This window comes from Poeciliopsis prolifica, unplaced genomic scaffold (assembly GCF_027474105.1).
Source record: "Poeciliopsis prolifica strain line A6 unplaced genomic scaffold, Auburn_PproV2 SCAFFOLD070, whole genome shotgun sequence".
Classification (NCBI taxonomy): domain Eukaryota; kingdom Metazoa; phylum Chordata; class Actinopteri; order Cyprinodontiformes; family Poeciliidae; genus Poeciliopsis; species Poeciliopsis prolifica.
The window spans coordinates 621,420-636,916 of NW_026562445.1; the positions used below are offsets into that span (position 1 = coordinate 621,420).

General features: G+C 48.3%; 2 protein-coding genes across 12 annotated transcripts in view; one reads left to right on the forward strand and one right to left on the reverse strand.

The window, feature by feature from the left end:
* Nucleotides 1–9: 9 nt before the first annotated feature.
* Nucleotides 10–11,033, forward strand: tbc1d30 (TBC1 domain family, member 30). 8 transcript variants are annotated; one of them, XM_055020755.1, is made up of 15 exons: nt 10–597; nt 2,557–2,721; nt 4,223–4,284; nt 4,786–4,851; nt 5,020–5,145; nt 5,540–5,725; nt 5,800–5,869; nt 6,732–6,830; nt 6,902–7,070; nt 7,143–7,248; nt 7,363–7,481; nt 7,572–7,711; nt 8,960–9,169; nt 9,240–9,326; nt 10,010–11,033. In XM_055020755.1, the coding sequence occupies exons 1-15, from the start codon at nt 198–200 to the stop codon at nt 10,801–10,803; spliced, it is 2,799 nt and encodes a 932-aa protein (XP_054876730.1). In that variant the 5' UTR covers nt 10–197; the 3' UTR covers nt 10,804–11,033. The 8 variants fall into 8 exon arrangements, with proteins under 8 accessions (XP_054876730.1, XP_054876732.1, XP_054876731.1 ...); XM_055020756.1 differs by having other exon boundaries at nt 188–597; nt 7,575–7,711; XM_055020757.1 differs by lacking the exon at nt 9,240–9,326 and having other exon boundaries at nt 12–597.
* Nucleotides 10,911–15,497, reverse strand: part of prkcq (protein kinase C, theta) — a 37,138-nt gene continuing 32,551 nt past the window's right edge. For 3 of the 4 annotated variants that reach the window (XM_055020766.1, XM_055020764.1, XM_055020765.1), the window contains exons 14-18: nt 15,185–15,247; nt 14,912–15,050; nt 14,651–14,839; nt 14,118–14,246; nt 11,561–13,527 (exon numbers count right to left, since the gene is read on the reverse strand). In XM_055020766.1, the coding sequence (XP_054876741.1) occupies nt 13,369–13,527; nt 14,118–14,246; nt 14,651–14,839; nt 14,912–15,050; nt 15,185–15,247 (679 nt within the window). In that variant the 3' untranslated portion in view covers nt 11,561–13,368. Of the gene's footprint in view, nt 11,001–11,560; nt 13,528–14,117; nt 14,247–14,650; nt 14,840–14,911; nt 15,051–15,184; nt 15,248–15,497 lie in introns of those variants that run through there. The other variant, XR_008604807.1, reaches the window with a different exon arrangement.

The window sequence follows — 15,497 nt, forward strand, 5'->3', positions numbered from 1 at the left end:
TCGCTTTGGACCGGTCCATTGTTCCGTCAGAGAGGGGGGATCCGGGAAGTCCGGCCCGGAACCCGGAGACAGGCGGCGGGAGCGGCGGGACCGGCCCACCTGCCGCGGGGAGCCGTGGAGTCTTCCACGGACTCAGACAAACTTCCACTCAGCTGATAAACCCGCTCCGGATCGGAACCGGTCCAGCGGCCGGAAACATGGCGGAGAGACTCAAACCGAGCCGGGAAGAACTTCTGGAAGTGACCATATGTGATCGCAGCGTGGGCTCCGAGGAGGACAGCGGCGTGTTCAGCCACTCCACGGAGGATTTCTGCGGCTTCCAGCAGTGGACCCGCAATGACACATCATCATCCTCACCTTCATCACGTCCCGCGGAGCCCGCGGCCCCACGCAGCTCCATCGTGGACTGCCTGCTGGTGGAGCTCTACGACGCGTTCAGCGGCGGCGGCGGGCGGCGCACCGCGGACAGCTGGGACAGCTCCACCGGCTCCGGGTCCGACACCCTGCCGGTCCGCAGCAGCTCCGGCTGCGGCTTCCTGCAGGAGCTGCAGGAGGGGCACACCCGGCGGCTGCAGGTCACTTACCTGGCCCAGAAAGGTGAGCGGGGCCGGGCGGGGGCTGGCGGGCCCTACGCTGTCTGGGTCCGACCAGAACCCGGTTCTGGAGCTGAAACTGCAGAAAGTAATGAAGTGGGTTTAATACAAGAATTATTAAAGTGAAATCAGACAAAATTTTGTGTTTTCTGAACTAAAAATAAGACCGGAAACGTCTGAGTGACATCATCAAACCCCCGTAACGTCATATGTGTACCAATGAGGCAATATAATAATCATTGAGCAGCATTTCATTTATTTGGTCTGAAAAACAGCCTGAAGGTGTTCAGAAAGTAGAGCGCCCCCTGCAGGCTGGAGCTCCTCAATATGAACTTTGTTTATGAATGAAAACGGTTCTGAAGAGAACCTGGTCAGAACCAGGTGGTCAGAACCAGGTGGTCAAAACCAGGTGGTCAGAACCAGGTGGTTCTGATGACTGAACATCACACTGGAAGAAATCAGGTTTAGGGTTCTGATCAGGACCGACGGTTCCTGACCTCAGTCTGTCCGGTCAGGGTTAGACGTTCTAGACGTTCCGAGTTCTGGAACGTCTAACCCCGTTATCGCCGGACCGGGATGGGTCCTGGTTCTGGTAAAAATCAGATAGTCGCTTCCTGATCACCCAGAACTGTCTGGAATCTGAACAGGTGACGATTCATAGCCAGTCGGAACGGAAAGAAAATAACATTTTCATTCAGTTATTAATCATTTAACCCATAAAATAATCAGAACTTTTCATGTTGGATTTTCACAAATTAAGAGTTCACTGAAGGAACGCTGCTGTTGACGTTTAGTAGTAGAATTAATTTAAAAAGGAAGTGATTGACTATTTGCATCTAGTACTGCATTTCTGATGATCAATAAAAGGGTGAAGTGGTTTATTTAAAATCCATCAGAATAATCAATAACTATAGTAATGTTTAGTATTTCCTGCTTAGTGGAGCTGATCGGGTCGTCGCCTTGGAGCCTCGCCTGGCATGCAGTGGTGTTTGCTCCACACACACACACACACACACCACACACACACACACACACACACACACACACACACACACACACACACACACACACACACACACACACACACACACACACACACACACACACACACACGCGCGCGCGCGCGCGCGCGTTCTGCTGAACAATGCAGTCAGGAAGAGGAAACGGTCCGATAACGGTTCTGCTGTTTTCCTGCTGCTCTGAATTTCAAAGTTAGGAGGAAAAATTTTCCTCCTTCACAGAAACTGAAAAAATTCTGACGTAGTTTTTAATAACTTCATGTTTTTGCTGTAATGTGACGACGAATAAACCAGGAGGTTTAATAAACCATCATGTTTACAACATCAGAAGAAAAATAAAAGATTTGATTCTGAGGAAAAATCATCTAGACGCTGCAACTACTAATTATTCGATTAATTCGATTTTAAAAACCAGAAATCTGTCAGAAAAGTGATTGAGTTCAGACAGAACAGATTTAGAAAGAAGCGATCTTAAATATGTTGTCAAATGTGAAAAATATAATTTTACAGTAACGGAATCCATCAAATAAGAAACAATTAAAAGTTTTGTTTTCACAATAAGTCATAAAAACCTGCTGAGTCGTCGCTTTTACCGCTTCTGGTCCAAACCCATTAACTCTCTGCTCCAGTTTTTTTAAATTGGTGTCTTTGAATGAAACTTATTTTAAAAATGTCAAAATTCAGCGAGACGTAAAGATCACATAGATGTACACACTCAGATCGGACACACTGCCTGGTTCTCTTGGAGCAAGTCAAGGTGTCCTGGTCCAGGTCCTGGTCCAGTACCTGGTCCAGGACCACATCCAGGTCCAGGTCCAGGTCCTGGTCCAGTACCTGGTCCAGGACCACATCCAGGTCCACGTCCAGGTCCTGGTCCAGGTCCTGGTCCTGGTCCTGCTCCAAATCCTGGTTGTGACCGCTGTGCTGCTGCTCTTCTCTGTCAGACCTGCCGGAGCTGCGCTCCATCGTCCAGGAGGTGAAGCACCGCTCCGGCCTGCAGTCCTCCAAGCTGCTGCGGCAGCTGAAGAGGCGGGACCGGCTGGTCCACAAGCGCCAGAAGAACTATGACGTCATCACGGCGTGCCTCCAGGCCGTGTCCCAGAAGAGACGTAAGACCAGAACCGTTTCTGTTTGGGTCCCTGAAGTTCCGATTGTTCCAACCACTTCAAAGACCTGCAGATTTCTGCAGACATAAAAGCTCTTTGTGATTCGGACCGCAGGTCCGGAACCGGTACCGGATCATGAACCAACATTTCTTATTAAGTTCATAACGTGACGTCTGCAGGATAAAAATAATCCGCAATAATCTCATTGTTTCCTTTCTGATGATGAACATCAAGTTTTACTATCGAACTATGGACCGAACCGGGACCGGTCCTCCATCCTGCTCCGCCTCCTGATGACGTCAGAGCGAAGGAAGAGGAGGAGGTGGAAGAGTGCAGCATCAGCAGCATCCACTACTTCCTCCTCATCTCATCAGATGCTCTTCGGAACCGGTACCGGTACCGGCAGGTTGTTTGGACCTGGTTCCTGTTAGTCCGGAAGCAGCGTTTCAGAACCTGAACTGACTTGAGCAGTTCGGTTCGGTTCGGCTCGGTTCCGGATGGGCTCCGGTTCGTAAGCGCGGCGGCAGGCGATGAGCGCAGAGTCCGGCCGGAGCGGCCTGTTTCCGGGATGAGGCAGGAGCGGCTCCCCGCCGGCAGGAGGCCCCGGGCGGCCAGCCGGCAGCGGCCGCAGGGCCCGGCGGGGGTCGGCGGCATCATCAGCAGCGTCCTGCGGAAACGCAACGGGATCTCCCGCAGCGCCCCGCGGCTGCTCTGCACCCTGGAACCAGGTCTGGACCTGCGGTTCCGACCGCCGCTCCGCATGGACCTTCATGTTTAATTTGTCTGGTTCGTTCTGGGGACATTTTGCTCTGTTCTTTATTTTTAGGCAAAATACAATTCACGTTGAAGTCAGAGCGTCTACATGTCATAATTCTAGATTTTGAAGAAATTAAACATTTCTCTGTAAATTTGCCACCGAATCTGATTCAGTTTCCTTCCTGCCACTCTGCCGGCTTTTATTTTGTATTTTCTGATTGTAAAGCGCTTCCGGTGTCGTCCTGTAATCTTGGTGGGCGTTTCCCCTGGTGGGACTATAATCCGGTACCGGGAGGTGGGCGGGTTCTCGCCGGTAATCTGCCCCGAAGGCGCGCAACGAACCGGCGCTGGAGCGGAATGGCGCAGGGGAGCCGAACCGAACCGGACCAAGCAGGTCAAACGGGATTTTCTAACAGATTAATAGTTAGAACGGTTCCAGCTGGAGGAGGAGGGTTCGGTTTGGACCGATCCGGTTGGAACGTTTTCCCTCTTCGGTTCGGGTCCAGTTCATTTCCTGTCGGTGTTTCGCGGTTCGGGACGGATTCAGCACCACCGGAAGTGGACAGCGACAAAGAACCTTTTGGTTCACATGATCCTGGTTCCTAAACAGATGTGACTTTAATTCTGACTCGGTTCTGGCAGCCCTGAAGTCCTGATCCAGCTTTTCCCTGTAAACATTCATCCGGTTCTGACCCGGATGGTCCAGAACCGGTCGCTGCTGTGGTGCTCAGACTGTGTGTGTTTGCAGGTGTTGACACCAGGCTGAAGTTCACCATCGAACCGTCGCTGGGAAACAGCGGCTTCCAGCAGGTGAGAGCCTCCAGGGCCGGCCCCAGGCAGTGAGGGCCGGGGGCCCACAGCACCAGCAGACTTTAAATAACACAAACTAAATGCAAAAACTATTTATTTCTACAGAAAGATAATAGTTAATATCTTCCTGTTTTCTGCTGTTGGGTAAATTTAAGATCCAACTTGTAAATTAATGTTTGCAGCTGTTAGTTAAATAATGACTTGCAAAAACATTTCACAAAGTATTTTTGGTTTAGTCTCTAATGTAAATATATTAGATAAATGTAAAGATATAGGAGCTTAATTTCGGTTAATTCCTTCATACTGATGAGAAATTATTTGTTTATTATTATTATTATATCTGATGGTGGAGCTGAAACAGTTTCTCATCAATATGAAGAATTTGACTTAATTAAAGATGAGAAGTTTCCACCGTTAGCTCTGGGGTGTACTTACTTCTAGGAACCAGAAGTTTACATACAGCGAATAGAGGACCTGAAGAGCTCTGTCTCTGTTCCTCAGTGGTACGATGCGCTGAAAGCTGTGGCTCGGCTTCCCACCGGGATACCGAGGGAGTGGAGGAAGAAGGTACGCATCATCATCATCATCATCGTCAGTTGTTGTTGTCAGAGCTAAAGTCTCACTGGTACCTTCATATAAATGAGCAGTTTAGGGTTCAGAGTTTGGACCTCCAGGTCAGCCAGAACCTCCAGACAGGTTCTGGAGGTTCTGGCTGACTGCGGCGTGTCGTTGCAGGTTTGGCTGACGCTAGCAGACCGCTACCTCCACAGCATCTCCATCGACTGGGACAAAACGCTTCGCTTTACCTTCAACGAGCGCAGCAACCCGGACGACGACTCCCTGGGCATCCAGATAGTCAAGGTAACCAGACTTTATCTGTGATCTGATTGGACGAGGAGGAGAGTCAGTCAGCGTCTGATTGGTCGATTCCAGGTGAAACGATGTTTGTTGGTCTCATTGAGCTTCATGGAGCAGGAGAACTTTCTACGGCTCGATGTTTTCACGCTAAATGAATATTTGAATCTGATCTCCATTTTCCTTCTGACTGGGAGACATGTTGACCTTCCTGGACTCGTTTGTGCCACAATTCCTGTCAGAAAGAAATGTTCTGATTGGAGGAAATTCTTTGTTTTTACCCGTCCTGGTTCCCTTTCCATGCAGATAAAATCACATAAACAGAACAGGCAGCAGCTGGGATGGTGTCGTCATGGAAATGAGTCAGAGGTCATAGTTTACTCTTCGCTCTCCGCTGCAGGATCTGCATCGCACCGGCTGCAGTTCTTACTGTGGCCAGGAGGGGGAGCAGGACCGGGTGGTTCTGAAGCGGGTTCTGCTGGCCTACGCCCGCTGGAACAAGTCGGTGGGTTACTGCCAGGGCTTCAACGTGCTGGCCGCTCTCATCCTGGAGGTGACTGAAGGAAACGAGAGCGACGCGCTGAAGGTGAGTCCAGCTGACGGGTCAGCCACCCGGAAGGTTCTCCAGATCCTCACCTGGTTCTGCTGTTTGGGTTTCAGGTGATGATCTACCTGATCGACAAGGTTCTGCCGGAGAGCTACTTTGCCAACAACCTGAGAGCGCTATCAGGTAAACCCGGCTTTATCACTTTGTCACATCATGTTGTCATATTCATACATCTGTATGATAATATGAAGCAAACTCTTCATGGTTAGCGTTAGCTTCCACTATCTATTAGTTTAGTGCTAGTTTCTTTTGTTTTGTGTTAGCGGTTTAATTAGCTTCTGCTCATTTTTTATGTGATTAATAGTTTAGCAATGGGATTTTTTACGTTAGCGCTCCCTAATTTATTTGTCTTTAGCAGTTTAGTGTTAAATTTGTCTTTTTTAAACTGTTTTTTTTGGCTCTGGTTGCCTTTGTGAAAGTGCTATGTCAGGAAAGTAATGAAGGAGGGAAGGCATGTGCAGGAATCGAACCTGTGAAGGCCAAGTCAAGGATTATCTTTGGCCTTTTTTTTTTTTACCGTTTTCTGGCTTTCACTAATTTTGTGCTTTAGCTTTTACTGTATTTTTATGTAGTAACTTAGTGATGGCTTTTGGAAATTGTTTTGTACATTAGAATCCATTTTTAGCGTGTTTAGCGGTTTAGCGTTAGCTTCCGATAATATTTTATTGTGATTAGCGTTAGCGGAGCTACGATTCACATTCAGCGCCTGAGTAGTTGGTGAGTCTAACTTTCTGGTTAGCCATGGCTAACGGCTACTTCCAGTTTTGGTTCATATCTTGCATACATTACAGCCATGGTGGCCATTTTGATTAAAAGTCTTGTTCTAAGCGAAATGAGCTCCTGTACTTTAAAGTTAGACGACGTACTGGCTGAACCACAGAGGAAGGAGGGGTGTTGCAGGCAGCTGGCAAGCACTGTGCAGCAGTGGGTGGGGGAGGGGCAGCAGGCCTTCAGTAGTGCTGAGGACGTGTCCTCCTGTCTCCAGTGGACATGGCGGTGTTCCGGGACCTGCTGCGGCTCAAGCTGCCCCGACTGTCTCAGCACCTTCATCACCTGCAGAAAGCAGCCAATCGGGAGGCAGGAGGTAAGCCATCATCGTCATCATCATGGGGGTCGACATGGTGAATGGGGATGAAGGAGCCTCCTGTTCTGCAGGCAGCTACGAGCCGCCGCTCACCAACGTCTTCACCATGCAGTGGTTCCTCACCATGTTCGCCACCTGCCTGCCGGCGCCGACCGTCCTCAAGATCTGGGACTCGGTGTTCTTCGAGGGATCCGAGGTTCTGTTCCGGGCGGCGCTGGCCATCTGGGAGCGACTGGGGGAGTGAGTAGAGAGGGGGAGTCAGGGGTCGGAGGTCGGGGGAGCCCAGCTGAAGCCTGTGTGTCTCGTCTCCAGGAGGATCGAGGACTGCCAGACGGCGGACGAGTTCTACAGCACCATGGGGGTCCTGACCCAGGAGATGCTGGAGCAGAACCTGCTGCACCCGGCGCAGCTCATGCAGGTAGTGGCAGCATGAGGAGGGGTGTGGCCTGCAGCCGAGGGCGTGGCCTGCAGCCGGGGGCGTGGCCTGCAGCCGGGGGCGTGGCCTGCAGCTGAGGCTCTGTTTGCTCTGCAGGACGTTTACTCCATGGCTCCGTTCCCGTTCCCCCAGCTGGCCGAGCTCAGAGAGAAATACACCTACAACATCACGCCGTTCCCCACCGCCGCCCAGGTCAACGCCCAGGTCAACGCCAGGTACCGTCTCCATGGAGACCACGTCTGTCAGCCGTTCCTTCCTGGTGTCCTTTTAGTCTTCCTCCATCCTGACCCGGTTCTGTCCTCCAGCAGCGGTCCGTCCGGTTGGGACAGTGAGGAAGACGCCGATGTGGACGATGATGAATCTGTGGCGGCGGCCCTGGGCTGCTTGGGGCCCCTGGGCGGCCTGCTGGCCCCTGAGCTGCAGAGATACCAGAAACATCTCAAAGGTTGGCATGGCAACCACAGACCGGTTCTGATCCGGTTACCACAGACAGACACAATCGGACCTGTCCTGAAAAGTTTTTCAGTCCCTTTCACCTTTACTCGTTAATTATTAACACTGCAAAAACAAAAATCATCTGACCGAGTATTACTGGTTTATTACTAGTTTACTGGTTTATTACTAGTTTACTGGTTTATTACTGGTTTATAACTGGTTTATTACTAGTTTACTGGTTTATTACTGGTTTATTACTGGTTTATTACTAGTTTACTGGTTTATTACTGGTTTATAACTGGTTTATTACTAGTTTACTGGTTTATTACTGGTTTATTACTGGTTTATTACTAGTTTACTGGTTTATTACTGGTTTATTACTGGTTTATTACTAGTTTACTGGTTTATTACTGGTTTACTGGTTTATTACTGGTTTATAACTTGTTTATTACTAGTTTACTGATTTATTACTGGTTTACTGGTTTATTACTGGTTTATTACTAGTTTACTGGTTTATTACTGGTTTATAACTGGTTTATTACTAGTTTACTGGTTTATTACTGGTTTATTACTGGTTTATTACTGGTTTATTACTAGTTTACTGGTTTATTACTGGTTTACTGGTTTATTACTGGTTTATAACTGGTTTATTACTAGTTTACTGATTTATTACTGGTTTACTGGTTTATTACTGGTTTATTACTAGTTTATAACTGGTTTATTACTAGTTTACTGGTTTATTACTGGTTTATTACTAGTTTACTGGTTTATTACTGGTTTACTGGTTTATTACTGGTTTATTACTGGTTTATTACTGGTTTACTGGTTTATTACTGGTTTATTACTGGTTTATTACTGGTTTACTGGTTTATTACTGGTTTACTGGTTTATTACTGGTTTACTGGTTTATTACTGGTTTTTTACTGGTTTATTACTGGTTTATTACTGGTTTAGTTTCTACTGTAACTCTCAGAAACTGGGATTAAAGGATGGTTTAAGTTAATCTGTTCATCATTGAAAGATAATTTCTCTACTAATATTTTTCTCATGTTATAAATGAAATGATCTGCCAATAGAACTCAGAATTTTTAATCAATATTAAAATCATTGACTTCAACCAGATGATTTTAATTTATTTAAGCGCATTGAGAAATTGGAACAGAATGAATCTATCTATGTTTCTATGAAAAGAATCTGAAGAGTGTGGTGTGCATTTAGAGTCGATACCTGAGGCCATCTGCCTGTCGTGTTCCTCCAGACCAGCGAGTCGAGCAGGGCAGCATCGCCGAGCTGAGCCCGGGCGCGGTGGGCGGGGCCGCCGCAGGAAGTGGCCGTGCGGAGCATCAGGCGGCCGTCAACAGCATGATGCTGGAGCGGATGAGCACCGACATCACGGCGCTGAAGAAGCAATATGGCCGCATCAAGCGGCGGCAGCAGCAGCAGGCCACGCGGCTCTGCATCCGCACAGGTGAGGCTGCGGCGCCATCCGGACGCCCCGACAGAAAGTCCAGATTTTAACCGCGCTGTGTGACTCGTAGGACCTGGACCCGGCCTCGCCACGAGTCCCGGGGTTCTGCAGGACAGTTCCAACAAACCCGGCAGCGGTTCTGACCCGGAGGCTCACGGTACTCGGGTCCAAACGGCAGAACGGCTGAGGCTGGTGGCGGGGTGACACTTTAGGAAACAGGAAGTGTTGGAGTGACTTCCTGTTTCTGTTCAGGAACTGGATCCTCATCCAAACGTTGATTTATTCCAGCAGAACAATAAAAATCTAAAAATGACTTCATGAAGAAGCTGCTCCATACACAGGCATGGAAAGTTGAGTGGAGGGAAGAAATGTGATAGAAAATAAACCTGAACAAACGTTTAGGACTGTGAAGCTTCCAGGCACGTTAGCTGCTGCTAACGGTACCAGTACCTGCTTTAATCACCATGGTAACGGTACCAGCAGGGTTGATTCTTGATCTGATATTTGGTTCTGATCCTCTGAACTCTCCAGAATCAACGAAACAGAATTTAACTTAAAGTCACTGAAATGAATCAACTTTTCGATGAAGTTCTGGTTGGTGGAGACGGACGTCGGTTCATCCTGGTCCTGGGTAAAAATGGCGAGTAGCAGAACCTCCTGGTTCTGATGGACCTTCAGTAGAGGCAGAAGTGTCTGACCCGGTTCTTCCTGCTTTAACTAATCACCTGCTAACATCCTTCCTCCAGCCGGTTCTGGGATCTGATTGGTCCTCCTGTGGCGCCCTCTGCTGGCTGCAGTCTGTTTTCACTCACTGCCATCTTTTCTTCTTCTTCTCCTCAGATAAATGTCCCGCCACGCGGGTTCTGGCCTCGCAGCTCAACCCGTCCAGCGCCGTCATCAACCATCTGCTGCTGGGCCGGAAGCCCCGCGGCCCTTCCAGAACCTTCCGGCCCGGGTCGGCCGGCCCGCCGGGACCGGGCCCGCCGGGACCGGGCTCGCCCTGCAGGCGGCGCCGCGGCTCCAGCAGCACCGGCTCCCCAGGAAGCCGCAGAGGCTCTCCGTGGCGGAACCACGCCCGGCAGCACCGCGGGAACCCGGGCCGGGTCCGAGCCCGGATCCGAGTTCCAGACACTGAGGAGAGGGAGGATGATGACGATGAAGAGGAAGGGGAGTCAGGATGTGAAGAGGAGGTGAAGGTGGAGGAAGTGGAGGTCCGGCTGGACTCCCTGGACCTGGAGAACCAAGCGACCCAGAACTCCCTCACCGACCCAGAACCAGAACCTGATGAAGAGGCGAGCAGAGCTGCACCTCCAGACTCAGACCGACCCGGAGAGCCGAACTCAGCCGGTTCTGATGGACCTGCTGCAGAACCTTCAACATCATCTTCCTCCCCCGGTCCTCCTCTTCCTCCCTCCTCTTCCTCCCCCGGTCCTCCTCTTCCTCCCTCCTCTTCCTCGGCTCCCCGCCAGCCTCTCTTCTCTCCGTTTCCGTCCATCAAGCAGCCCAGGAAGTCTCTGGCGGCTCGGAACCTGGGCCTTTACGGGCCGACATCCAGAACCCCTACAGTCCACTTCCCTCAGCTGAGCCGCAGCCTGAACCGGAGCAGCGCCGCCGGGGCAACGGGCCGGCGGTGAAGAGCTCAGCGGGTCGGAACCGGGCTCCAGTATTCCCCGGTTTGCACTACAGCCATAAAGCGTTTCTATGCCAAGTATTTATCTACACAGGATGGATGGAGACATGAAAGCATCCTGACCCGACGTCCTCCAGAACCTTCTGCTTGTTTTCTATCACTGTTCTGGTTCTGTAGAAACCCAGAATGTACTGCCTCCATCTGTCGTAATGAAAGAATGAAAGGAAACATTCAGCTGTGGCTCGTTTCTTCTGCTCTCAAAGATCTGAACCAGTTCTCTGACCTCAGATTAAACAAATTTCTCCTTCCACTAAGCTTTCCATTAATATAGTTGGATCCAGCCCTCTGAACTTTAACATCCTGCGCTTCATCTTCAGCCAACCATTTTGATGGAAAGCTTACTGGAAAGAAAAAGCGATAGAATAAGTTGACATCTGAAGCAAAGGATCCAGAATCCAATCAAGTTTTCATGTCTGAGACACAAATTTCCAGACGACTCTATTATGCATCTTTACCATATATAAATACTAAAGATTACAATTTCTATAATATGTAGCTTGTAGAGTGGATGGAGATGATTGGGATATGGAATAAAATCTGGAAAATAGCTGAATTTACTTCTGTTCTTTTCCAGATTCTGTTCAGTAAAGACAGTAAACACCTGATGGATCCGGTCAGACCTTCAGCTTCATCCGTTTCTATTATTGTGTAGGAAATGATCCAATTACTTCCTGTTTAGGACAGGCAGAACCACTCAAACATTTAAAAACAAACCTACTTTATTAATATTAATATACAGGATCTGTATATTCCACATGACTACAGTACAGCTCACTTATTTACATCCAAATTCATCACATGTAAGTTTTATTTACACATTATGAGGAACCAGAAATCCCCCTGAGACCCAGCGGAGAAAACTGACATGCTTTCATGAACATAAACAAACAGGAATAAACTTTTAAATTGAGGCATCAGCACCATATTCAGGCTCTTATTTTACTTTTAGAGGTATTTATTTCCTGTAACTGTGGTTCAATGTGATCCTTAAGGTCCAGTAAACCAGCTGAAGGAGAGTTGCTAATGCAGAGTGACTCAGTTAGCTAATGCTAATGCAGAGTGACTCAGTTAGCTAATGCTAATGCAGAGTGACTCAGTTAGCTAATGCTAATGCAGAGTGACTCAGTTAGCTAATGCTAATTGAGAAGATAGAAATATAGTAGCGGCCGCTAGCAGCATCTGAGTATCAGACTTCAACGTGTTACTGTCAATAATTAATGACGGATTTTAACGTGTTTAATATATTAGCCGCCTTTTAATTTTTTTAACATACGAAGGATCCGGCGACAGCACGTTTCTGGTACGCCCATAAATCTGACGCACAAGCGATATCCGCTAACAGCGACGGACGACAAAGCCGCTTCTCTCGGCTCTTCGGCGGTTAATTTCAGTTTCAAGCCAACATGATGGGACGTTGGAGATTACTGTTGTGTTCAAATTGTGCTAAAGGGAGTTAGCCTAAAGTAGCATTTCAATGCTAAACATGTAGCAGCAGTTCAGATAATAACGTCAGCTTCTTTGTTTCTACAGAATTATTTTTTTGTAATTAATTCCATATATCAGTTGAAAGCCAAATGGCTGGAACAGCACTTTGCTTCAATCTGATGGTTTAATAACCTAAAGAGATTACAAAAAATATATTTGTTTTTGAGGCTGTATGTCTATTTATTAATAAATCAGCAGCAGAAATTGCTTTTGAAATAAGAATGTTGCTGATTTGGTAGATATGTGTGTAATTAAATGTGATTAATTACAGACTGTGCTGTAATTTGATTAAACATTTTTCAAGTCCCGCTAATTTACTCACTTTTTGAACGTCTTGTGTTAAATCAGAAATATTTGTCTCCATGTAAATTGTCTGGAACATTGATGTCGACTCCTGTTCTGAATCAGGCCTGCTACTTTAGCTTCAACACACCTGAATTCAGAGAGGAATGTGGTGCAGCTGGAGGAACATCAGTTCAAATGAACAGACCGCTCTCCCTGAGGAAAACATGAAACCCATAAATAAATGAGTAATTAAAGCCTTCAGCATTCTGAGGCGGTCTGGAAAACAAATGCATTGAGATTTATAAGTCCATAAACAGTTTTAATGAGGAGAAAATGCATCTGGGTCTCAGGAGGATCACAGTTAGCAGGAACCTCAGAACAAACCAGACCTGCCAGGTTCCACAGTCCAGTCCCAGTGGGGTTGACCGGTTCACCTTCGTTGGCATACAGAGGGTGGCGATTTAGTTTGACTCGGTTTCAGTCAGTGGTGGTGTTTTGGGTCAGCGGGCGGCGATGCGGGCCATCCCTGGGTGTTTTGGGTCAGCGGGTGGCGATGCGGGCCATCCCTGGGTGTTTTGGGTCAGCGGGTGGCGATGCGGGCCATCCCTGGGTGTTTTGGGTCAGCGGGCGGCGATGCGGGCCATCCCTGGGTGTTTTGGATCAGCGGTGGCGATGCGGGCCATCCCTGGGTGTTTTGGGTCAGCGGGCGGCGATGCGGGCCATCCCTGGGTGTTTTGGGTCAGCGGGCGGCGATGCGGGCCATCCCTGGGTTGACGAAGGAGAAGTTCTTGAACATGGTCTGGTCCACGCTGTTGATGAGCGTCCGGTCGGCACACGACAGCTTCGGCTTCTCGTTGATGAACTCTTTGTCAAAGTTGCTGCAGTCGCTTGGTGACGTCTGAGAAAATGAAGGGAAAGATTTTCTTACATGCTAAAACTGGTTTCCTGTTTGCATCACCAACTGGTCTGAGTAAAGACTTGGACATCCATCCATCCATCCATCGGTCATCGGAGGAGAAGCCAGGTCCTCCTCTTTCATCGTTAAGCTTCTCTGTTTCTCAGCAGAAACCAAAATACAACAATCTGTTGCTATATGAAAACAGGAGTACCTCAAGGCTCTGATCTGAGATCACTCTTTTTAGTTTAAATGTTTCAGATGTAATCAGATCATTTTTATATCTGAAGCTTCTGAAGATATTTTTCTTTCTGTAGCAACATAAATGATGTCAAGTCCATAAACAGATTGAATGAGGAGAAAATGGATCTGGGTCTCAGGAGGATCACAGTTAGCAGGAACCTGCTAACTGTTCAACAATGTATCAAAAATAGATACATTGAAAAATGTATCTATTTTTGAGTCATTAAGACATGAGTTCTAAACAAAACAAACTAATAGTTCAGATAAAATAACCCCCATTACACCTGAATGTTCCCTCCATAATATAATAAATAATACCTCCAAGCACCTGGAGCTGCGTTTTAACTTACCAGCGTGGGCCTGAAGGGCGGCGCCACCTGTCGCTGCTCCAGGGCGCTCCAGTCCATGCTGCTGAAGAAGCCGTGCTGCCGGATGCTTCCCTTCACTCCCAGTCGTTCCTCCGGCTCTCGGACAAACAGCTGGAGAAAACCAGGTCGCCATTACGACCGGACAGATTTACCAACAAAACCAGAAAGTCTGATTATTCATCGGAAAAGGTTTAATTAGCATTCTCTCTGTCAGAACAGAACTTCCTGTATAAGCAGGTCTTCCAACAGAATTCAGCATTTTATAATACAGGTAAGATAAACACCTGGATGTTTAGTTTTAGAAAGACAGTTTGGTTTAATTTCTGTAGAAAATTGAACTGTAAATAAAAGTTTGGGAGAAAATTGGACTTCAGCTCCAGGAAGATGGATCTGGACTGAAACAGAAGTAAAGCAGGAAAGAAGAAACCGAAGATGTTTTCAGAACATGCTAGCATGCTTGGGCTTAGCATGTTCTCTTAGACAGACTGGACTGGTTCCGGTGGTCTGAGTCTCACCTTGACCAGAATGTCTCTGGCCGTCTTGGTGAGCCAGCTGGGATAGACGGGCGAGTCGGTCCGGATGGACTGGAAGAGCTCCTCCTCGTCGCGGCCGTGGAACGGCGACTGACCGATCAGCATCTCGTAGAGCAGAACCCCGAAGGACCACCAGTCCACCGAGCTGTTGTACCTCTGGCCCAGCAGGATCTGTCGGCACGGCAACAAGCATCAGCCTCACACACCAACCAGAACCCCTGACCCAAACCCGCGGCCGCTCACCTCTGGGGCGATGTAGTCTGGCGTCCCGCAGAAGGTGGAGGTCCGTAGGTCGTCCTGCATGTTCTCCTTACACATGCCGAAGTCGGCGATCTTGATGTGTCCGTCCGAGTCCAGCAGGACGTTGTCCAGCTTCAGGTCTCTGCAGGGGAGAAGCGCAGAGTCAGCCTGCTGTCTGAGGCTCACACTGCAGCACAACGCTGCAGCACAACGCTGCAGCACAACGCTGCAGCACAACGCCGCAGCACCACACACCACGCCGCAGCACAACGCCACCTGTAGATGATTCCCTTGGAGTGCAGGAACTGGAGGCCGCAGACGATCTCGGCTGCGTAGAACCTGCAGGACGAAAAGCAGATCAGATTAATTCAACAGAAGGAGATTTCATTGTTTCTGGGCTCCACCACTAAAACACTCATCATACAGCAGGAACCATTCAAATATGACATAAATAGCAATAAAATCCAGTTAATAAAGATGTTGTTCAATTCATAAAATATACAATAATTAACCATTCCAGGACATTGCTCCTAAAAGTTTTCTTTTTAAAAATGAACTTTTGTCCAGCTTTACTCTGAGCTGGAGGTAA

What these genes read in the sequence shown, in the direction of transcription:
- tbc1d30 (XM_055020755.1), top strand. Translation starts at nt 198, where the DNA reads ATGGCGGAGAGACTCAAACCGAGCCGGGAAGAACTTCTGGAAGTGACC. An exon ending in GAAACAGCGGCTTCCAGCAG is followed by an intron (nt 4,285 to 4,785) that starts GTGAGAGCCTCC and finishes TCTGTTCCTCAG; the next exon opens with TGGTACGATGCGCTGAAAGC. An exon ending in AGCCAATCGGGAGGCAGGAG is followed by an intron (nt 6,831 to 6,901) that starts GTAAGCCATCAT and finishes CCTGTTCTGCAG; the next exon opens with GCAGCTACGAGCCGCCGCTC.